Source organism: Theobroma cacao, chromosome 5 (assembly GCF_053813885.1).
Source record: "Theobroma cacao isolate CCN51 chromosome 5, ASM5381388v1, whole genome shotgun sequence".
In the NCBI taxonomy this organism is placed as follows: domain Eukaryota; kingdom Viridiplantae; phylum Streptophyta; class Magnoliopsida; order Malvales; family Malvaceae; genus Theobroma; species Theobroma cacao.
In genome coordinates this window covers 36871795-36899724 of record NC_142643.1, presented here as the reverse complement: position 1 = coordinate 36899724, position 27930 = coordinate 36871795, and the positions used below count along the sequence as shown (strand labels likewise).

The 27930-nt window shown below is 35.1% G+C and overlaps 3 protein-coding genes across 5 annotated transcripts; 1 reads left to right on the top strand and 2 right to left on the bottom strand.

The window, feature by feature from the left end:
• Positions 1-266: 266 nt before the first annotated feature.
• Positions 267-2489, bottom strand: LOC18599129 (RING/U-box superfamily protein). 3 transcript variants are annotated; one of them, XM_007028957.3, is made up of 2 exons: positions 2237-2489; positions 267-1891 (listed from the first exon to the last, which is right to left on the bottom strand). In XM_007028957.3, the coding sequence occupies exon 2, from the start codon at positions 1833-1835 to the stop codon at positions 579-581; it is 1257 nt and encodes a 418-aa protein (XP_007029019.3). In that variant the 5' UTR covers positions 1836-1891; positions 2237-2489; the 3' UTR covers positions 267-578. The 3 variants fall into 3 exon arrangements, with proteins under 3 accessions (XP_007029019.3, XP_088662392.1, XP_007029018.3); XM_088806266.1 differs by having other exon boundaries at positions 267-1936; positions 2254-2489; XM_007028956.3 differs by having other exon boundaries at positions 2254-2489.
• A 1344-nt stretch (positions 2490-3833) lies between these two features.
• LOC18599128 (peroxidase A2-like) lies at positions 3834-5618 on the bottom strand. Its single transcript, XM_007028955.3, has 4 exons — positions 5372-5618; positions 5066-5257; positions 4734-4899; positions 3834-4520 (listed from the first exon to the last, which is right to left on the bottom strand). Exons 1-4 carry the CDS (start codon positions 5588-5590, stop codon positions 4102-4104), a joined length of 996 nt encoding a protein of 331 aa, XP_007029017.3. The 5' UTR covers positions 5591-5618; the 3' UTR covers positions 3834-4101.
• Positions 5619-17234: 11616 nt separating this feature from the next.
• LOC18599125 (uncharacterized) lies at positions 17235-19609 on the top strand. The gene is made up of 4 exons (XM_007028952.3): positions 17235-17810; positions 18039-18109; positions 18591-18658; positions 18761-19609. Exons 1-4 carry the CDS (start codon positions 17517-17519, stop codon positions 19456-19458), a joined length of 1131 nt encoding a protein of 376 aa, XP_007029014.1. The 5' UTR covers positions 17235-17516; the 3' UTR covers positions 19459-19609.
• The last annotated feature ends 8321 nt before the right edge of the window (positions 19610-27930 follow it).

The window sequence follows — 27930 nt, the reverse complement described above, 5'->3', positions numbered from 1 at the left end:
GAGGAGTGGTGGATTATCCCAACAAATTTCCAGATACTATGATTTATGTCAGGATTGAGAGAAAAAGAAACTTCCTAATTGGCAATTGGCATTAGTGGAGATAAATGACCTTAAAACAAATTGACAACAACACATCCATCCTAGGATAGATAAGAAATTAAATTTCGGAGGTGATGAAAATAATAGCTTTAGCAAATTTTCCATACAAAATAAAGATTTAGAGATAAGAAGAAGAAGAAGAAGAGGAAGAAGAAGAAGAAGACATCTGAAAGCAAAGATAATCAGATATATGAGGCTTGCATGGTTATGTACAGCGAGAGTAAAGATGGGTCTACTGACTCCGTACAAATCTGTTTTGCCATACCATATCAAGGACAGAACCTTAGGAAAAGATGATAACATTTCAATTCACATAATGCCAGCACAAATCTATTTGGAATCTTTGTGATCACCTTCGTCGAAATCATAAATGTTGAAGCTGAATTCTTTGTAAGGTGAAAGCAATATAAATGGAATGCAGTTAAGACTATTCTTGAGCAGTTCCAGGACATGAGATTCGACAAAAATCTTTCTAGTTCCTAGTTCAGTCGTCTCCTTCTATGTGCACGAGAGTCACCACTATCAACATCTGAAACCCTTGAAGCATCATTTCTTCTTCTAGAAGAGGAAGCTGAAAGTGATACCACAGAGTCTATTTCGACAGCAGTGTCCATTTGACTCTCCGGGTTTATTACAGCAGCAATGCTTGAGAAAGAATCTCTATCATCAACTGCTGGTGGCTGCTCCTGATTTCTTCCCACTGGGTTGCTTCGAAAATATGCCTCAACTATCCTTTCTGCTGAACTCAGTGCAGATGTCAGAGAAGTTATTCTTGATGTCCTTCGAATTTGTGATTGTCTTTGAAGATACAAAGAATGAACCCGGGAGGACATAACCTCATTACCAGTTGTGCTGCTAGGTGTCAAGTCCACATCATCAAGGGACACACCAGTATTTTGCTCTCCCCGCAATCCTCGAGATGTCAAAATCCTGTTAAGGATGGAATTAGCTCTTTCTGTAGTTTCCCGTGCACCATTGGCCTCCCGTGGTGGAGTCAGGTCACGGGTCAAATCAAATCTGCTTCCAAGACGGCGAATCATCTCCTCCACTGGGAGATTTAAAGCAGTCCTTTGAATAGTTTGCCTCAAACTGTCCACCCGCCGTGCACTGGGCCGAGGAGGGATTTTAAGACCTGAGTCCTCTTCCGGCTCATGGGTAATGTTCGCCCGACCATAAATTGGGGTCAGAGTTTTAGCAGTCACCTCTCCTTTGCAGACAGGACATTCCTTTGCATCTGAATGCACATGTAACCATCGATAGAGGCAAGACCAACAAAACAAGTGTCCACAACAAGTTACAACAGGTTCCCGAGCCAAATCCAGGCATATGTTACAATCAAAAAAGCTCCCATCATTGCTAACACCCTTCTCAATATCATCCTTTTTTTCTGAAACCTCATCTTCCAAAAATCCATTGGTATTTTCACATGCTTTGGGTACATCACTCGTTCTTTCCTCAGGAGCAACACTGCCCTCACCTGCCTGTAACGTGCTCACATTGCCTGAATTCCCCATAAATTGATCCAATTCCACAGAGAGGTTCTGAGTCGCAGTAGGAATTTCAACCTGCTGCCATCTCCACCGCCTACGCCTAACAGCTTCTCTAATCCTATCAAACGGGTTATCAACCAAATCATCCCAATTCAAACTTTCATTCGACACTGATCCTGACCCTGTCTCAGGAGCTGGACCCAGATTCAAATCAAGGTTCATTGTATCAGTTGTTTCCTCAGCCATGACAAATGCTCCAAAAACAACCCTTCTTTTCAACCCAGAAAAACCCTCTTTATAACCTTCACAAGTTTAAGGTACCCAGATATAAAAACCTTAAATATAACCTAAAATTAAGGAAACCAATATCACAGAATCATAAAATTAAACAAAACCAAATCATCAAATCCTCAATTTTACCCAAAAAACCAATAAAAAACCAAATCCACAAACCCTTCCCTTATCACAAGTTTATCAAAACCAAAAAGTAAACCCTAATTTCACCACAAATATCAAGAAACCCAGATCTAAAACCCAAATCCACAACCTCTCAAATTGGAAGAAACCTAACTTTAGGTCATCAAGATGCTGACTTTAAAGACAACAACAAATAAATATGGAAAATTTCTAGTAAAAATGAGGCTTACAGAAGAACAAGAAAGACCTGGGTTTTACAGCTGACGATCTTGACCATCAACAAACTCGGAGCTTTTTAAGAGCTCTGAGTCACTGAGTTGGATGGTGGGAGCAGTTTCTGAGTTGAGTTGGCTCAAGTTGACTCGCCATGGATTGTTATCTTGTTGGGTCAGTCAGCTTTCATCTGTTTAGTGAGAAGATTGGGAAAATAAATTAAAAAGATAGAAAAATTTATACGAGTGAGGGAAATTGTTAGAAAGTTGAAGCCTCCAAGGAAGGAGAGAGAGAGAACGAGGGAGGATTCTGTGTATTTGTGCTTGTTTGTAATCTATGATTGGGTTTTTGATCAACGGTAACGGTGAATAGACTGAATTCTATGGAGACGTGGCAAAATGCTAGGTGGGTTGATGGGAGATTATAAGTTGTCAAATTTGTATCCTATCGCATTCCAGCGGACATTACAGCAGTGCATGGACTAAGATTTTTCTTCTTAATTTACAAAGATTTATATAATCTCATTTATGCTTTTAAATAATTTTTACTATTATTTTGTCCTTTGTTGGATATCATTGTGGCATTAAAAAATTGCATTTACAATTTTAACCACTTTTAAGTCTTTAACTAAACAAAAACCATGTTAAGATTATATTTAGAGTGAAGTGTCTCACATTGTAATTATATACTCTCTCAAATTTTATTTTATTATTTGAATTCCACAGATATTAAGAAAAAAATTTTGATTTTAATATTTCGCATTAAGATATATATATATATATTCAATGCTATTTAATATTAAAAGTAATATAAAAATTATGACAAATAAAAAAATTAAATGTTTAAAAATGAAAAAAAGAATTTCGTATTTTGAGACATTCATGAAAAAAAAAAAAACCAAAAGAATGTGATAAAAGGAACTACTAGCTAGCTAATTGGCCAATTGATTTGATGATGGAAAGTGTATATTGATGCTTTCTTCCCATGTTAGCCTAGCTGTTGTTCTTAATAAGAATGGTTGCATACATTTATATAAGTTTCTAGTGATTATTTATAATTACAATGATACCTATATATTTCTGGGTCTAATTTGGGAATTGGGGGTAGGGAAGATTTATTTTTCCTACATGTCAAAATCTGTTGTCTCTTAACTGATTGATTAGTATATATTTGTCAGAACTTATTCTCTATTAAATGTGGTTTTAATTTTTATTTGGAAACTACGATTGAGCCTTTGTTTACAATCCAAATTCCAATGATAAAGGTTAATTTGCGATCGAATTTTAATATGGAATTCATTATCAAGTTAAAACGAATTCCATTTTCATTTGATACTAACACATTATTATGTACCTTAATCTGACTTCAACTGCACATAGGCTTGGATATGAATCAACGATTTTCCATGCACAGTTATGTTTTATTTGTCCAATGCTGAGTCAGTTCTTCATCTTATGTTCATTTTTCTTACAGATCGATTTGATTTGAACGAACGGCTACTGAGAAGATGATGTCTTGGCCGCATTTTGATGATAAATTGGACAAAGACTGATTGATAATTTGACATCGGATATAGATTTTTTCCCTACTTTCTGAGCCAATACGTAGAAAGGATAGAACCAACAGTTGCCAGGTGCCTGGTCATTCATACAATAATTTCATTAACATTTCTTCACCAATTTATTTCTTACAGGCACATTTGGTGACAGGTGATCCACATCCAGATCAAACTTCACTGAATACAAACATGGTAGGATCCCATTATCTTGTGATTTCAGTTTTGATTCTTTATAAAATCCATTTTCCTTTTTTTTGTTAAAACATAGCTTGAAATTGATTTCTAACTAGCTAGCAGATTCTATATATTGATCATGGAGGTTAATTAACTTCCATTAACCTTCTTACAGTCTGCTCTGATCTCTCCACTGCTTCCTGTTAATGGACTGATGTTCCCCATATTAATCATTGACTGAGCAAAGCTTTGAAAGAAGGCAGTTTGGTTACCGCTGAAGGTGTTGACAATGGAGATTGTGGGAGCACCAGCTGTTGAAAACAACTCTTGGTCTGATTGGAGAAGGCCCTGATTGTTTTGTAGGTTGGTAAAATAGTTGCTGTCAAAAGTATCAGGGGTCGTGGGATCAAGATTTGCGACGTTGAATCCGCTCCCGGACTGCGGACAGATTTGTCGGAGGGTAGTCAAGTATGATGAATCGAGTGTTGGGTCAGGGTTGCCTGTTCCGCTGAAATTGTATAGCCTGTTGCTGAATAATCTGCACTGAGCACGTCCAAAAGTATGTGCACCTACATAATCACCGATGGGGAAAGAGTGACAATCAGGATAATGTTCCTTTCACTCTCGAATTTAAGATCAGAGAATGAAAGAACGTGGTAGTTTCCTATTATAAATTTTTGGAAGATAAGGAAGGGATGGGACGGAAGACTAAAGAGATAATGAGAATAAAAATGTCAGTATATCCTATAAAGCAAGTAATACTGGAAGATTTAAATAGTTACCAGATAATGCAACAAGATCATTAGTATTTAGCCCGACTGCAGAGAACTTGGAAGTAATGTTGCTTAAGCCTTCAAAGGGTGAGGGAATGGAGGAATTAGCTCCAGCCTGGTTTGCTGTCAAACTGTCCCTTCTCCCAAGTAGTACGCTCCATGAAGGACCGCCTTGCTTCAAGCACAAAGGATACTTTTGTGAGCTAGATAGCCTATCTGTTTCATGGCTTAATATCCATTTATTACTTTAATTATTTGAGAAAACTTTGCACGTTGTTATTAATTTGTCCACAATTGAAGAAAGAGATAGTTAACAACAAGAATGGGCTCTTTTGGGTTACCAAAGAAACAGAAGATTCAGCAGCAAGGGCCAGAACATCAGCACAAGAGACAATGCCAGGACAAGAATTTTCAAGAGCAGTTTTGATGTTATCAACAACGTTAAAGCCTCGAGTGGAGTTGGTATTTGGAGCAGCATCCTTCTCGCTCTGTATGTTGGCGCTGTTGTCTAACAAGATTGAAGCATCACATCCCTGTGATATATAAATGAAATCAACATTTAAGTAAAATCCAAAAAGGAGAATCAAACAACAATAAACCTTCGGATGAGACAGATATGCAAATAGTCTTTTGGAGATTGAATTTACATCGACAAAGCAATCATGGAAATGGAGTCGGATGAGGCTGGCGCCAATCCGAATATCAGATTGCAGAGCCTGCTGAATAACGCTGCGGACGATGCTAGATGCATTGGGGCATGTGGTAGCATAAAATGTGGCACTCAATTGTGCTTTTGACTGATAAACCAAAAATGTCAGCAAAATGGTTGACAAGATGAAGGAAGAATTGGCAATGGAAGAGGACATATTGTGGTTTCCTCCCTGTAACTGGTTTTCTTAGTCTGTGAATGCATGACTTACATCTAGCCATTATATATAGAAAACTTTCACGCGTCAATCTACTTCATTTTCATATCGCTTATTGTATAAGGATTTGTAATTGAAAGTTTGATTTGGTCATCGATTTCCTTTTCTCTCATGGGTCCATTCGTTCTTTCTCTCTTTTTTCCACTCACTTTTGCGTGTACGAATTCACACAATTAAAAAATTTAGAGTTTTTAATTAACACTTAAGCATTTATGAATTCAATTTTTATCAAAGGTAAAATGAAAAGAAATAACGTAATCAATAAAAAATTACACACGTATATATAGATATGTACACGTATTTTATAACATTGACAATCTTAATAGAATATGTGAATCTTTGTTTACATTTAATTAAATTTTCATCGATTAAGTCTCAAGAGAATTTAAAAAATTGGCCTAAAAGTCAATAATAGTTGGTACTACAAAAAATCAAAATTAAAGGCTTTCTCTGAAAATTATTCAATCTATGTATGTCTGAGAAAGTATGAGAACTAGGCATATTTAGCATTATAATGCTCCATTGAATCCACCAATCACGGCATGGATTTGGTAAAGTTTCTCATAAGATTGAACTTTTTGTCACTTCGGAGGGCTCTGAAACCCGGAAACTTGACTTCAACATGATACAACAACGGTAAAACGTAAGCATCTTGCTTTTTCGCCAAACAAAAGTTTATTGCCTCAGTTACTCTAATATGTAACACAAATGTTCCTGGCCAGGATTGTCAAGATTCTGAAATCACTAGACCAAATAATTGACATGACATCTGATTCCTTGGACGCAATGGAAATTTCTTGGTAGCTTTTCCCTTCTTTTTCCGCAATCCGAGGGAGGTGGAGAGGTTTCTGTATGCTTATCCTTTGAATTCTTGTAATTATGATTCTTTTTTCACTGTCTTATAGAGCAAGGAAAATGGAAATCAAATTTTGAACAACAAAATAGGATTATGAAAATGACGGTAAGATTTTAATTTAACCAAAGTTTGATCAAAGGTAAAGGAAAGTGTTGCTTGTGTATCTGTAAAATCTTCCATGATCTTATTTGTAATCCTGGAATGCCTTACGTGCCATTTGCGCATTGAAGGACCTCGAAAGAAGTCCTGTGCTAGAACCAAAGTGAGAAGCCAACCTCGTAAACAACTCATTTCATGATAGGAAATGCAAGTAGTCTCAGCTACGTGATTCTTTGAACGTGGAAAATATATAGCAATATGATTCCTTGATGACGAGAGAGTTGATGAAATGTATATTTCAAATGACCAGCAGATACCATTATTCCCCTGAACACGTGCTCATGCATATTCAAGTTTAAATGAGCTGCTGCGTGCGAGTGCATAATCCCCTATTCAGAGAGTAATCCTCCATTCTCCTAGATTAAAAGAAAAAAGCTTTAATAGACTGCTTCATATTATCACAATTAAGCTGGCTAGCTGCTGTGAGACAGAGAGTGCCCCTGTTCTTCCTTGAGACACCACTGTCGAAAGTCACAGAAAAAGGGGACAAGGTAATATGATTGTTGCACTAATAATTCCCACAAAAGCCCGTGCCATGTCCCTCAAAAAGAATTGCAGTCAGCACTTGAGCAGTCAGTGGGAAAGGACCCAAGTGTATGTTTGGTAAGAGTGGTTGGTACTTTACAACAAACTTTGAACTGAAGGGCTCGCTTGACTATCATTGGCTATCAGCTGGTTTAATGCACATCCAAGTTGTGGGAATATGCTGTTTTTTGAAGCAAGTGAGATTAAATGAATCTCATGGCAGGCAGGGCAAGGATAAAATATGATAAATGGTCAGGCTTTAGCACCGAATCTTGATTAACGAAAAGAGTAACAGTCTCTGATTTGTATCCAGCTAGCCATGAATATTGAGGCAAACTGCATGTTTACAACTAGTAAATTAATCGTGTTTACACCTGCAACTGCACTGGCGTGAACTTGCTAAACTTGCCTTACGCGTTCTTAGTGAGAGAATTGTTCAAATCCGGTTGACAAGACACGCTAATGCTCCGTGCTTTTAACCGAGTGAAGCTTCCTCCTGGTTGGTACAGATGGTCATCCTATCTTCTTTTCTGATAAAGCATATCCTGCTTGAAGCTTTGAATGTCGATATTAAGTTATAGATAGATACATACACATATCTTGAGATTTACGATTCATATCAATATATTATAGTAGCAATTACCAGGATTATATATATATATATAGGTCTTGCAGATAAACAAATAAATGCAAAGGGAAAATACCTAATTTCATCATCTAACTTTACTTATAATTAAGTGAAAATCCATATTTCTACTTGTATATAGATAAATTTACTTAGGACAGGGGAAAGTAAATATAATATCATGGAGGCATTTAAGTGAGTAATTGTTGAATTAAAGAACTATAGTGTATATATATTTTAAAGGGGTTCAACCTTTTGATCCATTTGTTTGACAAGCGGGCTCCTTTTCTTGCCAGGCTTGGGTTCCATTCCATTGTATGCCTTCGAATCTCTATCCCTTTCATCTTATCCAGTGTAAGCATAAATAGTATTATTCATTATAGAAGAAATGAAAAAAAAAAAAAAAAAGGAAAAAACCAGCACTCATCAAATCATTATCCATTAAAATTAGTTGTCCGTTTATTTTTGTAATTGCGCAATCAACTACAGCGATAATCACTTTTTCAAAGGTCTTTATAATTAAAAAGGTTTTCACTCCAAAAGATAAAAAAGGTTTATTGACCAGGTTGAAGCTTGATAGCTATGGATGCAATTATCACATCAATAATAGGATATAGAAAGTAACCTTTAACTTATTTTTGCAGCTATAGGAAACCACTAGGAGAGATCATTGTAATTTTTTAAAGCCCTTTTGGAATGTTTTTATGATGTCCAAAACTAAAAGTCAAATTGCATATTAATTAGTTTCAATTAAAGGTATATTCTTTCTATTTTTTAATATATTTTAAAATTAAAATTATATTATACATTAATAAAATAATTTAATCAAATCATATTAAATTTAAATATTTAGACTTAAATTAAAATAAATTAAGTTTGTAAATTTGAACAAGTAACTCGACATTGAGCACCTCTACTATTAGCAAAAGATAATCTTTATTAATTTTACCCAAGTACCCAATTAATGATGACAGCAACTTTTTGCTGCCTGACTTCTTGTTTAATTATTGTTTTTGTTTTTTTAACGCAATTCAGTGAAACAAAAATTGGAGGAAACAATTTTTCTAAGAATTATGTTAAGGGGAATTAATTTCGTACATATGGGCTTCTAAACCTCATGCCCGAGGGCCAAGACACGGATTTGTAGGATACTCTCCAATTCCCACGTAGTAAAATACCAATGGGCCAGGCAAGCTTAAATTTCATGGGATTCACTTCAATATTGCTATCATTACATTCATTATAATTCCAAAATAATTTTTTGGGATACTTTTTTTTTTTGAAGTGAATTTTCTGGGATACTTAATAAGCTTATACTTGATCAAATGCGATATTTGAATGTTGTGGTAGTCAAAATTATAATAATTTAATCTTAATAAAATATCATGAATTCTATCAAAGTGCACTTGAACTTTATAAAAAATTTATATGTACGAATTACGATTATTAAAATTGTTTTACAATTAGATACAATTAATATCGATCATCATTTTATGACAGTTTAGACTTTTATTCAGATTACATATTATCTTTTTTTATTTAATTACTAGTATCACTAGAAATGATACGGTTTTGATAATATAATTAACTGCTAAGCAACCAATTTATGGTGACATAAAGGAACTTCAAGTAAAGAATAGTTCCTAAATTTTATATATTTTTGGTACAATGTTTGCAAAAAATCCTTAAACTATTCAAAAAAAATTCAAATAAGTTATTTTTTTACAACATAAAATCAAGCTTATGTATTTTTATTTTGACCCTTATGACTGATAATTAATTAATTATCATTAATCGAAATATCATTTATCATTTTATATCTACTGACATTAACATAATAATAACATTGAGGGTGAAAAGTTACACATGACTATGTCAAAAGGTCATATCAATATATCATGTCATTGTTTATTATAATAAAACAACATGTCACATGACATAAAATAACAAATAATATTTTAACTAATTACAATAGTTACTCAACCATTAATTATAAAAACTTATATGATTCAAAATAAACGTATAAAAACTTAATTGAATATAATAAAATAATAAAAATTTATTTGAATTTTTAAAATAGTTTAACAATTTTTTTTAGATATTATACCTATAGTTTTTAGTTTTACTTTGAAGTTATTTTCAACTTTGTAATATATGACCTTTGACATCATCAGAAGAAAAAAGTACTAGCAAAAACCTTCAAAACACAGCGTCATTAATATAATCATTCATCCCAACAGTAGGTAGAGAACAAAACCAGCCTAGGCAACACATCTTTTCTTTGGTTAACAATGAGAATAATGAATATAATTATAGATGTTACTGTATTGGGAATACGGATGTCTTGTATGTGGTTGAGACTGAGCTATTCTATTCCTCTCACCTTCTGCAGTGTTTTCTGAATCATGCCTCCTCACTTCCAATATTTTCTTGTAGAGATGGTTTTTCATTTTATTTCCAGCTTTTGCAAGGCCATCAACTAAGTTGTTAGCTTTCCCTCATATCACGGGGCAAAGGTGATCTCCTTGGTTTCTAGCTTGAGAGACTCAAGGCTATTAGAGATAGCCTTCATACGTCAAGGTGCAGTTCCATGGTTAATAGCCCAGCATATGGCATATTTTTGGAATCACCTTCGACAACAAGAGATTGTTGGATGGAGCAATGGGTCGAAAGGAATAAAGAAATGCCTACATTGACAGCGAGGGACTCTGCAAAGTTAGAGTCTTCAATACCATCGGAGAAGGAGAAAATTGCTTCAAAAATGGCTTTTTAAAGTCAACTTTGAATAGAATTCCTTTCTGTCAGTTTTTCGTAACAGAGTCAATGAACTCATTAGCTATTAAAGCATAATCGAGGCTATGCCTACCCCTGACAAAAGCAAATTGGTGTTCTCCTGTTACTGTACCGATAACCATTCGAAGCTTGCTGGCCAGGACTTTCACCAAGATTTTGTAGGCGCTCCCACAAGGCCAATAGGTCTAAATTGGGAAAAGGGGAAGGCCCCGTTACACTTCAATAAGAGGGTGGTGATGGAAGAATTGATGTTCCTATTAAAGACACTACTGGTGTAGAGGTGATCGAAAAAGTCAATAATGTTACCTTTAATGGACGACCAAAGTTTTTTTTAGGAGTCACTTTTGAACTTGTCAAGACCCGAGGCTTTCCATTTCTCCTCCTCCCCGAAGGTGGATTCCAACATTGTATTCTGGCTATGGCTGATCTGTGGAACGTCATAGTTCAAAGCTTTGAGTCTTAGAGTATGGCCCTTTGTATACAAATGCTTGAAGTGTCTAACAACTTTTATTTTGAATGCCTTTCGATTTGTCGAGGATGGCGCTGTTGGAGGAGATATGGATAAAATTCCTTCTTCTTTGGTCGGATGCAGTGAGATAGAAGAATTTCAATAACAACATTAGATCATATGTTCAAGAAATAGGAAGATTGAGCTTTTATAAGCAAATAATGTTACTTTAGTCAAAGTTGATACTTTCAAATGAGAATCTCTTCATTTTCATAATTTATGAAAGTGACAGTAAATAACTATTAGAAATCATTGATATTGTGATACAAGATGAGTACTGTTTCCAATTAAATATGCATGGAAAACGGATGCTGTATAATTAAAGGTCAACAAATAAATTCAACTCTTACAAATAATAGAAAATATGTTTTAGGAGTTTTTATACCTCAGTCACTTATCGAGTTATGAATGTGAAGTTTTGTGAGTTTATTGCAATATTCATGTTCTATATTTCATATTCTAGTATTATAAAATTATGTTAAAACCTTATAAATATAAAACCATGACATATAAGATTTGGATGAATCTTACATAATTTTTAATTATAATTAATTAATTGTAATCGAATAATTATAGTTAAATTGTTTTTACAGTGAGTTTGACTGGATTGAACTAATAAATTAACCAATGATATCTAACTAGTGATGACCCCACAAAGGCAGGCCGGCAGTGGCAGGCCCATCAGACCGCACTGTTGGCTTGGTTGCAAAGATCTAAAGATAGAATTTTCTCCTTACTACAAAACAAACCAATCCCTTGGCCTAAACTTCTCTCCACTGGCAGCGTCGGTAGCCAGTTACCCAAATGGATGACCTGAGTGCAAGCTCAGCCACACGTGCTTGACCTTTTCCAACCTGACCCCAACCGCTCCTGCGTTTCTTTACTGTTTCTTCATGACCAAAGCATGGTGCAACAGCTAAAATTAAATAGACAGAAACAGAAAGAAATTCTAAAAGGTAAAATGGAAGAAAATTCCTGTAAAATTCTCTATTTTCACTCAATTTTGTTTAAAATCTTGAGCTAGCTGTTTGATCCTTTATCATGAAGGCTAGCAAATTAATGGATTGGGAATAGTGGTTTTAATTTTTGGAGACTTTAAGCTTTGGAGCATAATGGTTTTTTTATCGCAGCCATCTTGCAAAGTCTTTAAGGATGGCTCAGCCAAACGATGGGGACGAAAAAGAAAGGAAAAGAAAACGACAGGAAAGTTTCTTTAATTATGAGTTATGAGGCTAAGAGCTGCACTCTCCAATGGCGTGCAAAAGGCGCACGTTAGCACATAGCAATAATTTAGTAGACCAAGTCTTATGATTGGTTTCTGTTTCAAGGACTTGGAACATAAGAAAAGTAAAAAAAAAAAACTGAAAGTGGCATTTCGGCATTGGCAGTAGTAGTAATCTTTATCTGCTTTCATTTACCCTAGAAATAAGGATATATATATATATATATATATATTCTTTGGGTTTCCCTTTCTTCATTTAACTCAAAATTTGGCTCCACGCTCAGGCGGTGCACATTAGCACGTGAAGATGGTCCCCATCTATGATACTAACTTTTTTTTTTTTCTTTTTGCATAATGTGCAACCCATTATTCATCTTTGCCATTGGTGCAACTATGACCTCCTTTTCTTTTCCTGGTCCAGTTGTTGGATGTGAATACAAATGAGGTAGTGCGGCTAGCTCCTCCTTCATCTGTTTCTTAGAAAAGGGAGCAGGCTTGGCTGTGGGAAGATGAATATGTTGCTACAGAGAGAGGATAATAAAGCCAAAAGAGAAGCAGATAAAGACTAATTTGAAACTGAGAGAGTAAGAAGGAGAAATCGTTCATTATAATATCAACAAAATGAATTAAACTGCAAATTTATCCAAATGGAGATGGAGAGGTAATCTGACATATACTAACCATGAAACAGATTTTAAGGACAGGAAAACTCAGGAAAATATGACAAAGTGTTTAGAACCATGACAGATAGGTTAATGTAAAAGTATCGGGTAACAATTACTTCGAAGGGATAGGAAGAGAAGAACATGAGTTCATGAAATAATAAAGCTGCAGATACTCAGGAGAAAGGAATAATAAGACTGAATCAGCAAAACTTGCAACTTGCAATTAACAGAATTTCATCAAAGTTTCGCAATAGTATGGTGCAGTTCAAAGGGCTTGGTTAAGAGACTATGATACTTGCCTTTGCTTCTTCTGGTTCAGTAAAGAGCGTGAAGTTTTGAGTTTGTTCATGTCATAAAAGCTAGTGCAACTGCAGAGGAGGGGAGGAGACTAACAGAAGATGAGAAAGTCGGTGCCCAAACAAGGCATGACCAGGAAGAAGACGAAGGCTAGCCTATGTTTAACATTATGAGATATCCAGCATGAGTAATTAACTCTGCGGGAAGATTTAGGTGAGAAGATGAGTTGGAGCTTTGCCATGAATGAGACCCGAGTTGAAGAGTTCTATGTGATTGTAGTAAATGCGGGCAAGAAAGGAATGAATTTTATCTAGCTAGATAGGCTCCTTATACCAACTGGACCACAATAACTCAATAGGAGTACAAGAAAAAGATTTGTTTTAGTTTCAGCATCACATAAATGGAGCTAAAGCATCCATTTTCTACGCCTTTCAGTACTTCCAGCTCAAGCAGACAGATCCTGGTTTTCCTTTTTACCTAGGTACATTACAACCCCGAATTCAAGAAACCTGATCTTCCAATTAATCTTTAGACCAATTCTGCAAACCACAAGATTAAAAGCTTACCCATACTGAATTATACATAGGCTAGCTGAAGTGGTTAATTATCTCATCATTTGTATTATGCATGAATATATATAGATGGAGATCCTATACTACTTAAAGACAGTAGTGTTCACAGTTGTGAGGGAAATTCTTGCAATGCATCCATGTGTGCATAAGTGTAAATAAATTAAGACATTCATTCTTTGTTAGGAGAATCAAAATTTCAATCTAATCAATCAGCAGTTATTCTGCTATTCACCATAGGAATTTAACTGGAGACAGTCAATTGGAATGAAAAGCAAAGATGTAGCTGACTTGACATTTTTGTTGAATTTGGGCAACAAAACGTATGTTCATTGCTTGAAAAATAACATGGTGGACCGCCACTCCCTTTGATGTGCTAATTATGTCTTTACATTAGTTGGAATCTAGTTTCAAACCAGTTCAGAAAAACAGATACTTCCATGAACATTGGCGCAACGTAAGCTCTCAGCGAAATCAGGATAATGAATTATAGATAGTCAAGAACTGGACACCCAACATTCAAGCTTGAGGCTCCAATTTCTAAAGCCTGCAACATTAGCTGATGAATGAAGGGGCCGGTGAGGCTGAAGAATTACAACTTCCTGTTCCATCTCCCACCTATTAGCTTGCATTAGAATTTTCTTCTACATCAGTCCAAATATGATAATAAAAATTCAGTTTTCTATACTTTTTAAAAGGCTGGCTCTTAGTAATTAGCTAAACAAGTCCAGTTAGGCAAACTTGTCAATACGATCTAAGTGTAGGAAGAAGATTCTTCACTATAAATTCCAGTTCATGTGGGTCCATGAGTATGACGGGCACGTCCTACATCCTTAATAGCAAGGGCCAACCAATTTATACTATTAGGGTTTTTAATCATTTGTTTATTATCTTATCATGAATGGTTAATTTGGCATTGGTTCCGTACACAATACATACACATATATGGGAATTTTATACAGAATTAGATGTTTACATTGTTTTAAACATGCAGGGTCTAAACCATAAGTTTAAATAATGCTTAATTAAGCAGCATTAGCACTTTTCTATTTTTTTTTATATTATTTACATACGCTGTCATTATTTTTATTTTATGAATTTCGAATCATTTTAACATAATCTTTGATTAACAAAGTTTGTGTCATGGTTAAGATTGTAGGTTTGACTTTATGGTGATTAGACACGTTGGGCTGAGCTGATATATGTAGCTTTAATTGGGCCGATGCAGGAAATACAAAAATATGTGCCAAATTGCTTAAGCATCCGGAATTTACAGAAAGAAACTTTAAACTCCTACTAAGGATGCGCAGGGCTTAATTCCTAATCTGTTGGTCATTTATCATGTGTTAAATTGACTTATAAACCCTTCTCCAACTAGAAATGGAATACAATAGCTCAACTTAGAACTTGCAAAGAGATAGAAATTATATATATTGGAGATAATAGTCTTTTTTACTTTAAAAAAAATGAAGAGAAAAATTCAATAGGAAACGTACGTAGAAGGCTTTAGTTACTAAAAATTATAGTGTCACCGACTCGAGCAATAACTTTATAGATTAATATAGATATATTTTCCGTTTTGGGGGCTCTAATTAATATTATCTAGCTGGACATTGTACAATATTAGTTCACTATTCAACACTCTTGAAAGACATTGATGAAGTGTTAAAGGCTTCTAGCTACATAGCTAGCCAAATTCAAAGCGAATATGCTAGGCATATAGAATGCTGTGCGAGCCATGAATTATTAGATGAAACGGAGCTTTGGGATTTCGGGGATGTATTATGGAGTTTTGGAATTCAATTGCAAACTCCCAAGAATAAAAAGAGCAATGGCCATTGTATTCAATTGAACAATTTTAAATTACTGTGCTTTAGTCCTAATTAATCCTTTTTTATCTTATGTAAGTCACAATTTTAGTTCTTTAAACATCGTTTTCATTCACCAGAATCGTCCAAAAACACTTACCTATCCTAAGAAAAGTCGAAAACAACAAGTCATTACTCAATTTATTCTAGGTTCTAATGTCCACCAACTTTCTTGGGTTGAACTGTAGTTTAAATACATTGCTTTTATATTACGAGGAATTTGGATTTGAGAGAATTGGACAAAAAAAAAAAAAAAAAAAGAACCATGGGGTTAAAATGATATAGGGAGTTTTTTAAATTTTAATTTAGATGTCAAATAAGTCCCTAATTTTGAATGTTTCCAAATTCAATCTCAACTCTGAGGTTCATGTTATCTTCATCTTCTTGGACAAGTTTTCTAGCCTTATGAGACTTAATTTCAATGCCAAGGTTTTAAGCTTATTACTTATATATCCCTAAAAGTGGAGTTCCATCTTTTTATTTTTTGTCAAAAGTAAAACTTGTTACTAGTGAATAAAAGTCATCATCGGTCATATGATTTCAATATGACGATCCTAGCCTTATATTTATTGGCCTAATACATTATTTACCCTTAAAAGATATAGAATGTGACTAATTTTGGTGTATTTTAATGAGTGTCATAGGTTCACACTGTTTACTTGTGACTAATTTTGTTGCTATCAAATGAGGTAAATATTTTGTGAATTTTTAAGAGTAAACAATGGTCTTTTCTCGCCTTGTTTCGTCAAGAATGTTCAATATATATTAAAAATATTTATTTATTTATTTGATAATAAAATTTTAATTATTAAATATATGTTAAAAATATAATATTCTATTTTTATTTTTCATTTGAGTGTCACGTCAATTTTAAAAAGATAAGTAACACCATGGTTAATGATATTAATTAATAATTAATTATAAATATTTATTTAATTAAAAAATAAAAATATATAAATTTGATTGAATTTAGTAAAAGAATAGAAAATTTTTAAAATTTTTATAAATAGTTTAAGATTTTTTTTTAAATATTGTTTTTTCAACAAGTAATTTATGTTAATTTAACAAAACAAAAAAAAAAAAACTAGAAAACGGGAGTTAAAATGAGAAAGAAAAAAGAAAAGGGCAGAGGGAGGGGGCATCATCAGAGTCGTTGCTGTTAGAGAGGAGAAGAGGAGGGACCCACCAATCTCATCTAAAAAGTATAAACGATAAAACTACCCACTCCCATCATTTTGTATTCACCTCCGATTCCACCCTGGCACCCCTTCCCTCTCCCTCCTCTTCCCCATCCGTACCCTGTCCCCTTCACCTTCTCCTGATTCCTCCACCGCCTACCTTCTCAACCGGTCACTCCCTTGGCCCCCAATGCACGTGACCCCCACGTGCACTCTCCCTCTCCCTTCTGTGGTGCAACAAATAAAGTTAGAGAGAGAGAGAGAGAGAGAGAGAGAGAGAAATAAAGAAACTTGATATTATTATAATTATTAGTATTATTTTTATTAGTAATTGTTATTAAGGAAAAAAAAAAAAAAACCATTTCTTGGTCTTGGTGTTGTTATTGTAGTATTTGGGTTTTGCACTTTCTTTGTTTTCCTTCTTTCTTTTATTGGTCTCACAGCAAAATCTGACCCCTCTTTTTTGAAAGATCATTTCCTTCTTCTCCTTGTTGTTTTTCTTTGTTTTTTGCTTGGTTTCTTCGGGCTCTTCTGTTTGGGTTTCTTTGTTCTTTTATTTCTTCTCTGAGAGGAAGTGAAAGGAAAATCTTATCTTGCATCGATGAGGATCAGGAAAAGACAGGTTCCGCTACCTTTCTCTTCTATTTCACCAGTACCTCTTCCATCAGATCCCAACTTTAACCGGCCTCCGGTGGTGCAACTCCCGCTACAGCAGCAGCAGCCTCCTTTACCCACTCCTCGCTTTGATCTTCGCCCGTCGTCTGATCGTCCTAATCACCCGATCGGACAACTACAAACCCAAGGCCGTGATTCATCTGCTTTTCCTGCTGGAACAACAACACATGGAGAAGACAACAACAACAACAAGAAGCCGAAGAAGAAAGAAGATTACTTGGTTAGTTCAATGATTCAATCCCAACAAATAGAAATAAACCTTTTTTTGTTTTCATTTTTATCACAGTTTTAAGGTTGTTAATAATAGTGCACCAGTGTTCAATGTAATAAAAAGAAGCATCTTGTTGAAATTTTTTTACTTCGATTAATTTGCACCCATGATAGTTGCATTAGGTAAAAAAATACAAGCCTAGCTTAGTGGGATCCTTTTGTATTGTCTTTTTTGTAGGTTTTGAAGCAAGGAGGAGGAGGAGAAGAGGAGGAAAGGGGAGGAGAAGGGGAGAAGAGTAATGATACCAGGTAAGAAAGGAAGGCTAAAAAGGTTAAAAATGAAAACCAATGTTCTTCTCTTCTTTCATGAAATCTTGTAGTAAAAAGGTGAAAAAGAAGGGGTCTAAATACTGATCTTGAGTTTTTAACCAACAACAAAAGAAAAAGAAACATACTAGTAAATTAAAAATAATACTGTAAGTGGAAATACTGTTTTAGGTGTTTTTATATCATCTTTGGCTAGCCACCATACCTTCCCATCTAATCTCATCTTAGGTGTAAGTCTCTCTCTCTCTCTGTCTCTCTCTCTCTTTTTCCTTCAATTTTGGTTAACTAATATATGTCCATGCGGTGCACGTTAGCATGGGATGCTGGTCCCCGTCCCAACGAATGCTGTTTTACATCTTGCTCTAGTTTGCACTTATTTCATTTATTTATGTTTTTTTTTTCTCTGGCTGTAAAAATTTTTGTTTGTGGTTGTGAATCTTCTGGGTTTGGTTTGGTTTTCTAGGGAGAAAAGTGTTTTGGGTGCAGAACTAGGCTCTGGGTTTCCTCCACAATCAAGTTCTTCTCATCAAGGTAAGAATTATTTGCATAAAAAAAGAAAAATGAAAATCTCTAGTGTTTGATAGTATTGAAGGTGTTGCTCTTTTTCTCGTTGTTTGATTGCACCAAATGAAGCTCTTGGGAGATGGGGTGAGGGAGAGAAGGCATTTCCTTTGAAGAAGAGGAGAGGGAGCTTCGAAAGAAGAGGGAATTACGATGATGATACGATAATGGAGAAAGATAATAATAAGAAGGTGACCAACATCAACAAGATGAAGACTAAGATGAACAAAAAATTTGTGCAGCAGCAAAACGATAATCATGAACAAGAAGAGAAAGAGATCAAAGACAGTACTGCTAGTGTTGATAGTAATCCTAGTAGTGCAAAAAAGAGAGGTAGAGGTGGTGCACTCATGGAAGGGTCACGGTGCAGTCGAGTTAATGGAAGGGGATGGAGATGTTGTCAACAAACCCTCGTTGGTTACTCTCTTTGTGAGCATCATTTGGGTAAAGGTAGGCTGAGGAGCATGACCAGTGTTCGCAGCCGATCTTTAGCTGGTAGTAATGCTGCAAAGAAGGAGGAGCAGCAACCTAATAATGATCATCATCAGCCATTATCGAACTCTTCACCATCTCAACAATTGCAAGCAAAGCAAACAAAGTGTGAATTGCTTGGTGAAAGTGGTGAAAATGGGAATGAACAAGAGGAGGATCAGAAACCATTGATGATGACGAAGAAGAAAGTGAAGCTTGGGATGGTTAAAGCTCGATCAATAAGCAGTTTGCTGGGCCAAAACGACAATGCAATTGCAGTAGCTGATGATAATAACTAGCAGAGAGTGTAGAAAAGAAAAAAAAAAATTAAGGTTTGAGGTTACATTACTTATATTATAATACCTGGTGCAACTCTTTCCAGCTTCATTTCTGTTTGAGATTCTTGATGAACGGATGCTTGATAAAGTGTTTTTAGTTATCGTTTTCTTCCTCTTTGCTTTTTTAGTGCCTTTATTTTATGAATGATGGGCTTAATATTAAAGAAACAGATTGGGGTTTTTCCAATTAATTGCAGGGTTATCTGGTCGAAATGTATACTTTAACAACTAATATTGTAATATGTGGGGAGCCACCCCAGGAGACCCTAAGCTTAAATAGTTGCTGTAGTTCTTTTGACCAAGGAAAAGTGCGTGGAAATCCAGCCGTGCAAATGGCTGCACAACATAAGCTCTGAAAATTCTTGATCAAGGAAGAAAAACGGAATCTGACAAGAAAGAAATTATTTGAATCTATGTTTAGAGTTATTGACTTCTGCTTACAAAATGGAATTGTGAAATGTCTATTGAATCTGACAGGATTGTACATTACTATTAATAAGCAATTAAGCTTATCTAAAATCTTATTTCTTACTTTTATTATTTTTTCCCTTTTTATAATTAAGCTGGCCTAGGATAGGAATTAGAAATAGAGGCCTTTTCTTTGGAGGTTAAATATATATATATATATATATTATAACTATCACTAAGCTATATATTGCATGCATCAAAATTGTGTTTTTTATATTTTGATAAAAAGATTTTGTGCTATGACAATTATATCTGCAAAATAATATAATGTACTGTATCTTCGAGGGTGATCTTATTTCCTCTGCACGTTTGATTTTTTTTGTCAAAAATTTCATATATAATGTGAATAGTTAAACAAAATTCACATGTAAATAAATGTGATTAATTTACGTTTAAAGAAAAAAAACTTGGAATTAAGATTAGTTGTGTATTGAAATTAAATCCTCCATAATATTGCACATGATAGACCGAATAAAATTTAAATCTCGCAAAATTCATTACTTGTGCGGTATATCATGATCCTTAATATAGATTCATGATGGAAAACCTGCCATTGATTGGCCTGGCCATATATGTTGAGAACTAATGCCCAACAACAAAAATATTATTTTAGATATGTTGGGAGCAGCCAATGCAGACCCAACTTTTTGGCAAAAATTTTATATAAGACACCCACTGTTGCTAGCAAAAGAAAGTGTAGAATCAATTTCTAAAAGTAGTTGATTGAAATCATTTTACAGGTTTAATTTTGAAAGTGCTGACAGAATCATGCATATCTACTTTTATACAAGTTGGGTTTTCGAGGAGAATGTACATATTCCGGTTTACGCCGAGTTATTTTGTTTACCAAGTAATCAAGTATATATGTTTGGTATTACATTTTGTTTTTCACAGGCGGGGACGGATTTCGAAATGATAGGAAAGAATCAACCTCGTTAGATTTTAATTTTTTTTTTTTTTACGAGAGATCGAGCTGTACATTGTCCAGATGTTGAGCTGCTTGGCACTGGGGAATGGGTGTCGTATTGTCTCCTTAGCTTAATTATAGATGTTGGGGTGTTTCATGCTTTGCATGGGACAAGCTAAAGCTGATGGTTTAACATACATACGCTATAAGAAACAAGTCAAAAACATTTTTGGTACATTTTCCTGGCGGTAGTTAGGAAATCCTGTCAACCGATTTGATTTGCCAAGGAAAAATAGCGTCTAATTGTGAACAACATTTGATAGTGAACTCGAATGAGAGAATTTCATATCTTGTTGTTGGTATAAGACTTGTAACAATGTATACATCTTGTTGCAAAAAGATAGTTTGGACAATATATAGAAAATGTTCTACATTGCAATAGGTTCCGTAGCAAGATCGTCGTCAAGGATACTCTTGAAAATATTTGAGCTGCATGCAATTTGAGCAGCTCTGTAAAGTCATACAAAAAATATTCTGGTTTAATATATAGACTCTTCTACACCTAAACGTCATAAATGTGTTTATATATGTATTGAAGTCTCGCCTTTGCGATGAAATCACAACCGGAAAAGAGGGTATTGACCCACAAGAGACAAGGGGAGCATCAGCAAGCACAAGACCAAAGTCCAAAAAAAACCTTACATAAAGCAACCAGGGCCCTCTTGCTTTCCGCCGTATAACAGGGGCATTCTTGCTTATCATAAAGCCTGTATTTGTTATTAGTATATCTATTTTCTTTTTTATTCGGAGCACTGTTATTCTCTACGATATTTATTGTCCCATATTGTACTGGAGTAAATCAACCCTACACTTGTTGTTCTTTTTCAAAAAGTATGCTGATTTATTATATACATGGTATGGTATGTTTCATGATTAATTATGTTTCATTAAGCTCGACTCTTGGTATCAATGCCAAATTAATTAGATTGTCTCTAATCATGATGATTTGGAGTAAGTGCTAAGGTTAAAAACTGGAAGAATATTCTCTACCAGTTTGCCATGTATCATTGGCTCATCTGCTTGCTTCTGGGCCTTCTATGCTTACCAGTCACGCCAACAAATTGTGGAATTTTCCACTTGGGTAGACGTAGTGTTTTATCTTCTCGGGGCTTAATTTGCTCCTAGTCGGTGCTTCCATTTGTGGGTAAAAGTGAATATATATGTGAATGGTAACCAGAGGTTGACTTGAAATTTATTAGCTAAGGTCCTACACCTATCGTTATCATTTATCATGTGTTGAAAGTAATAGTCTGATATAACAACAGGATGCGAAAATTCAAACGCTTCATCCTTGTTTCAAGTAAGTTATGATATTATTTTTTCAGAACATAGCAAGTTTTGACATTAATGTTAAGATAATGGAGCATCAAAATTAATGTGGTTAAATTAATTAATTTGATATTGCTTTGTTAAAATAACCAAACAAAATAATGCTGGGTTTGCTTCGATTTTCATCATCTCAACGAGCAACACAATTAGAGGAAATGAGAAAGCTGAAAGAAATGGGGTAAGCCTTGGGGGTAGAAACTAGAAAAGTAATACTACTAGTATTATTCTTTTACAAATGTTCCATGATGGCTGACTGTCAGTGCTGCAGTTGCGTTCCTGTTGTCTCCTTCTACAGTTTCTACTAATTCTTAGATTCTGCAGAAGAAATAATATAAAGTATGGAATGGTAAGAAAGAATGCATACCATTTTTATTCACCTACTGTTGGATATTGGGGTGACTCCGCTTGTTTCTTCTTTAAAGGCAACTTATTGGCCTGTAAATTTGATTCCAGGATCTCATCCATTCCCAACTCTTTCAGACTACCACTAGCTTACAGCACTTTGTCTTCTCTTCACTCTCTTGTACTTGAACAAAGACTGCAACATATATTTCTTTTGTAAGAGTGCATGATTTAGGTAGAAATCTTACATACCAATTGAAATATTTTATTCTTATATTGGAAAAAAAAGGTGATAAATTGGTATTTTGCATTGAGAAAAACATAATGTAATACTGATACTTGCATGAAATTATCCACTGTTTTTCAACTAAACAAAAGTTTCTGTTTACCTTACTTTAGTAAAAGTATACAATAATATATGGAAATGAAGAGCATACCCCTGCAGTGTGTTCAGTGGATTCATTTCATTCCTTGCTAGTGCAAAGAGCTATCAGAATATAATCTATACCGGAATATGTTCAGCAAATGCTTGGCAAGCTAATTTATGTGGCTCAAACACAACCATATTATTGTTCCTGAGCCTTGGCCATTAAATGTGACAATGAGAGTACTATTCAAAGATGGAGACCTATTTGATTGAGACCATGGCCAATGCCATCTCCACAAACTGGGATTGGCATGCCCCCTTCAATTTCTTTACTCTGAAACCTTAAAAGTAAGAAAAATGCTTTGGTAACTGTAGACCGTACGGAATTCAGCTCTCTCTCTCTCTCTCTCCCTATATATATACACTCAACGAGCCTGCAGATCATGGCTACATATATACAAACCTGAAATGGTTATTATTACCGTAATTTTTTCTCCTCAGAGCAGGCTTCATATATACATCCATCTTCAAGCTCCGATTCACAGTTTTTCCAGCTTCCCATATGTTTCACATATCTGAAATTTCTGGCTAACAAACGACCTGTTTGAGCCCTACATGCCCCAGCTGCATGCCATGGTGGGGCAGCCTAACCTAACTAGATTATCAAATCAAAGTTAAGTGACCTATTAATTAGATAATGAAACTAACTGTATACTTTAATGCTACAAATCATAGCCGAAAGGCAAGGATGGGAATGAATCTTTCACGCCTTTTCTTATAAATTATTTCTCATAAAAATAACTACCACGTTTTTTGAATTGTTAATTTATCTGTTTCATGCTTGTTGTGGAGCTAAGGTGCATATATATATATATAATATTATGTAATTTATGAAAACTAATTAACCGCCAACATACAGAAGAAACATATATATAAAAAGAATAGCAGGGTTGTGTTTTGGCCAGGCTGGTGACCAAAAGCACAAAATTTAAACATTTTGTTTGATATATTTCAACGTTAGTTAATGATGATGAAAATCACAATGATTGAATGATTGATAAAAATTTGGGAAGAAGGTGGAGCCAGAGGCTACAAATTAGCTGTCTTATCGAATGTATGGACTATGGGTTCCAAATGTGGTAGTATCTGAATGTCTGTTTAAAGCAGTGGGTGGAGTTAATAAGTACAACGATGGTGGGACTCATCTCCCTCACCCTTACCCTCCACATCCCACTCCCATTTTTTTTATTTATTCCATACATAATGACAAATTCAAACGTATATATATATACTACATGTACATATGTACACAGGCACTAACATGATTACATATATTTAATTTAGTTTTGAAAAATATATGCTATAAGAAAAATAATATATTTTGTCCCTTAAATTTATTTTGTGAATCTAAAAGTGAGAAAGCTTGAATTATTTTCCATTTACTTAGTGTTAATTTTGTAAATATATGTTTCATGATAGAATATATGTGACAAAATATGTATTCGTAATAGTGAATCGGTGATTAAATGAAAAAAAAAAAACTTTTCTTGTCAAAGTTTATGCATCGATAAGCTTGGAATAATTAATATTAGGAGAGACCTTATTAGTCATTCCGTGATTTTAAAAAATGATAATTTTTAAGGAAGGCTATTCCTCGAAATAAGAGGGGAGAATGGCTAAGTTATTCTTCCCAACTAAACGTGCTTTAATAGTAATTACTGCCTTTCAGATTAGCTTAAATCGGACTGTAATCCAAACATTATGCATTAACTAATAACCAAGCCCAACCTAAATCATGCCAACGTGGGCCAGTGGGTAATTTGGCCCATGCCAACTTTACTGATCCGTTTATTTTCTCTCTACATGCAATGAGAAAAACAAAGAAACTTGTCTCTGCGCACAAATTGTCTTTATTCTTTTCCTTTAATTAAAATTGGTTTTACTCCATAATACAATTAATTCTAACGTTAACCAAACATTATGTTTTTTAGGCCAAACTTTATAGGTTGAATAAAGTTCAATCAGCCAGTGCTCTTCAAGTTTTTATTTATTTACGTCATCATCATCTATTATTAGGATCCATAATAATCACTTAATCCATAATTCAATATCCTACCACAACCCTGTGTTACTTGGTTCTGAGAAGTAGAATTGGGGTCCCAAGCCATTCCACTTCTTTAACTGCTGGTTGGAAGAGAAAAGCTTTGCACAAATGTTTAAGGGGGTTTGAAAAGGCACATAAAATCTTGGTAGTAGAAGAGCGGCAATTTGGCATAGACTAAGGCACACTAAAAACAATATTAAGGCTTGACAAAAGTTAGTTTATGGCGATGTCAATGCAAAGATTAAAGACCTAGAAGTGGAAGTGCATCATATGACCAAGGAAATTCAGCAGCATGGTCATTATGCTGAGAAAAGTAAAGCTCTAGTAAGATTAAAAGGTGAGTTATGAAAGCTTTTGAGAATTGAAGAGCGTTAGTGGCAGCAGAAAGCTCGAGTCAAAAGGTACTTGGAGGGGGATCGAAATACACTGTACTTCCATAATGTTGCCTTTGCGAGAAGATGAGGAAACTACATTGGTAAAATTATTAGCCATGGTCGGACAATTGAGGATCCTACGGAGATCAAGCGTGACATTTCTAAACTCTTTATCAATTCAAGCCAGTTCTTAGACTCAAAATTTTAAATTGTGGGATTGCTAAACTTTCTGACCAGTCCGCAAAATCACTTGAACTTCCTTTCTTTGAGCAAGAGATTTTTGATACTATTAGTAGTTGTGATGGCAGCAAAGCATTGGAACTGGATGACTTCAATTTTAACTTCCTTAAGAGTTAATGGGTGGTCATTAAAGAAGGTGTCATGTGTTTTATGATGGAGTTTCAAAATTCCAAAATTGTTGATAAAGGGATAAATGCCTCTTTCATTACTTTAATCTCGAAGTATGCCAATCCAAGTGGATTAAATGAATATCGCCCCATTAGTTTGATCGGATGACTTTACAAAATTGTGACTAAGGCATTTGCTTTGAGATTGCGAAAAGTTATGGATGAAGTTGCGAGTATCAACCAATTTACCTTTATCCAAGGTAGGCAGCTTGTTGACTGTGCATTCATAGCGAATGAGTTGGTTGATACTATGAAAAAGAATGGTAACGGAGGCATCATTTTCAAAATTGACTTCGAAAAAACATTTGACATTATTGCATGGATCTTTCTTCATCCTGTCATGAAGTCAAAGGGTTTTAGTGACAAATGGCACATGTGAATTATGTCATGTATCACTACCGCTTCTACATCTATGCTGGTTAACGGTTCCCCTACAAGAGAGCTTAAGATGGGTAGAGGCCTCCGGTAAGGTTGTCACTTATCTCTCTTTTTATTTAATATTGTGGTTGAAACCTTTAATGCTTGTGTGCACGGAGCAGTTTACAGATAGCTGTTTAAAGGAATAGCCATTAGCTTGGCTGGAGTGTCTGTTTCCCACCTCTAGTATGCAAATAACACGGAAATTCTCTGCTAACCAAATCCTGACTATCTTTTCAATATTAAATGTTTGTTGAAATGTTTTCAAGCTATTTACAAACTCAAATTAAATTTCAATAAGACCAATATATATGGTGTGGGAGTCCATAAAAGCTTGGTAACCCAGTGGGCTGATTTGATCAAGTGCAAAGTAAGCAGCCTCCCACCACTTACCTTGGGCTTCCTTTAAGGGTTGTGCTGCTCCACCAGCTTTTGGCAGCCTGTTATTTAGAGATTAGAAGGCAAGTTATCCATGTGGAAAGCTAAGACATTGTCCATGGGTGGCAGACTTACTTTGTTAAGGTTAGTTCTAAGTAGTTTGTTGTTATTTTACATGTCTTTATTTCGGATGCCAAAAAAGGTTAAATGTGAAATTGAGAAAATTCAGAAAAGGTTTTTATGGGGAGGGTTGAACTTGGTATGCCGATTGCATTGTGTGAGCTGGGGTTCCATTTGTAATTACCATGAATTAGGGGGTCTTGGGCTGGTAGACATTGAGGTAAAAAACAACGCTGTGTTAAACAAGTGGCTGTGGCGTTACGAGAATGAACCTAAGGGCCTTTGGAGATGTATTGTGGCTGAAAAATTAAGTTTAGATCAAAAGAGTCTAACACCTAATCTCCAAAATAATGTTAGAATATTCAAAATTTGGAGAAACATTGTTAAACCTTTATATGGAGGTGATACTTTTAGTTCTTACATAATTGAGGGTCTTGGTGTGTCCTTAGGTAGTGAGAGTCGAATTAAATTTTGAGATGAGGAATGGATTGATGGATATATCCTTAGATTTGAGTTTTCAAGAATTTATGCCTTGGTGGTAAAAAAAAATTTGGAGAGTTGAGGATTGTGGTATGTGGGATAGGGATGAATGGACTTGGAATGTTGAAGTCAGGAGAAATATCTTTGATCGGGAGAATGAACAATGGAGTGCTTTTATCAGTCCTATTGAGAACCAACCACTCAATAAACATTTCCAAGACAAGTTAATATGGAAGGGCAGCACCAGTGGGGATTACACGGCTAAATCTTTTTGCAAATAAGTTATGCATGCCAATACAACCTATGCCGCCCATTTGAAACTCATATGGTCCGATCTTGCCCCCTTTAAAATCGAGATCTTCTGTTGGTAGCTAGTGTGAGATAGATTAGCTAGTAAGGCAACATTGGTGAGTAAAGGAATCATTAGTGAGCAAGCATCCAATTGCCTGCTTTGCAGTAAGAAAATTGAAATTGTTAACCACCTTTTTGTCTTATGGGATTACACATGGATTCTTTGGCAGCAATGGAGAGCTATGTGGAATATGAGTCGGGTCTCCCACCTGTCGTAACGTGCAGGTTCGAGAACCAGTCCGCCAGACGCGGGAGAAAATTAAAATCTGTTAGGAGTCGCCACCAATCTTTTTTATCTAGGTGTGATTGGTCACCTATTAACCCGATTC

What these genes read in the sequence shown, in the direction of transcription:
- LOC18599128 (XM_007028955.3), bottom strand. Translation starts at nt 5,590, where the DNA reads ATGTCCTCTTCCATTGCCAATTCTTCCTTCATCTTGTCAACCATTTTG. An exon ending in CTGAATCTTCTGTTTCTTTG is followed by an intron (nt 4,900 to 5,065) that starts GTAACCCAAAAG and finishes TTGTGCTTGAAG; the next exon opens with CAAGGCGGTCCTTCATGGAG. An exon ending in TGATCTTGTTGCATTATCTG is followed by an intron (nt 4,521 to 4,733) that starts GTAACTATTTAA and finishes GTGATTATGTAG; the next exon opens with GTGCACATACTTTTGGACGT.
- LOC18599129 (XM_007028957.3), bottom strand. Translation starts at nt 1,835, where the DNA reads ATGGCTGAGGAAACAACTGATACAATGAACCTTGATTTGAATCTGGGT.
- LOC18599125 (XM_007028952.3), top strand. Translation starts at nt 17,517, where the DNA reads ATGAGGATCAGGAAAAGACAGGTTCCGCTACCTTTCTCTTCTATTTCA. An exon ending in GAGAAGAGTAATGATACCAG is followed by an intron (nt 18,110 to 18,590) that starts GTAAGAAAGGAA and finishes TTGGTTTTCTAG; the next exon opens with GGAGAAAAGTGTTTTGGGTG. An exon ending in ATCAAGTTCTTCTCATCAAG is followed by an intron (nt 18,659 to 18,760) that starts GTAAGAATTATT and finishes CACCAAATGAAG; the next exon opens with CTCTTGGGAGATGGGGTGAG.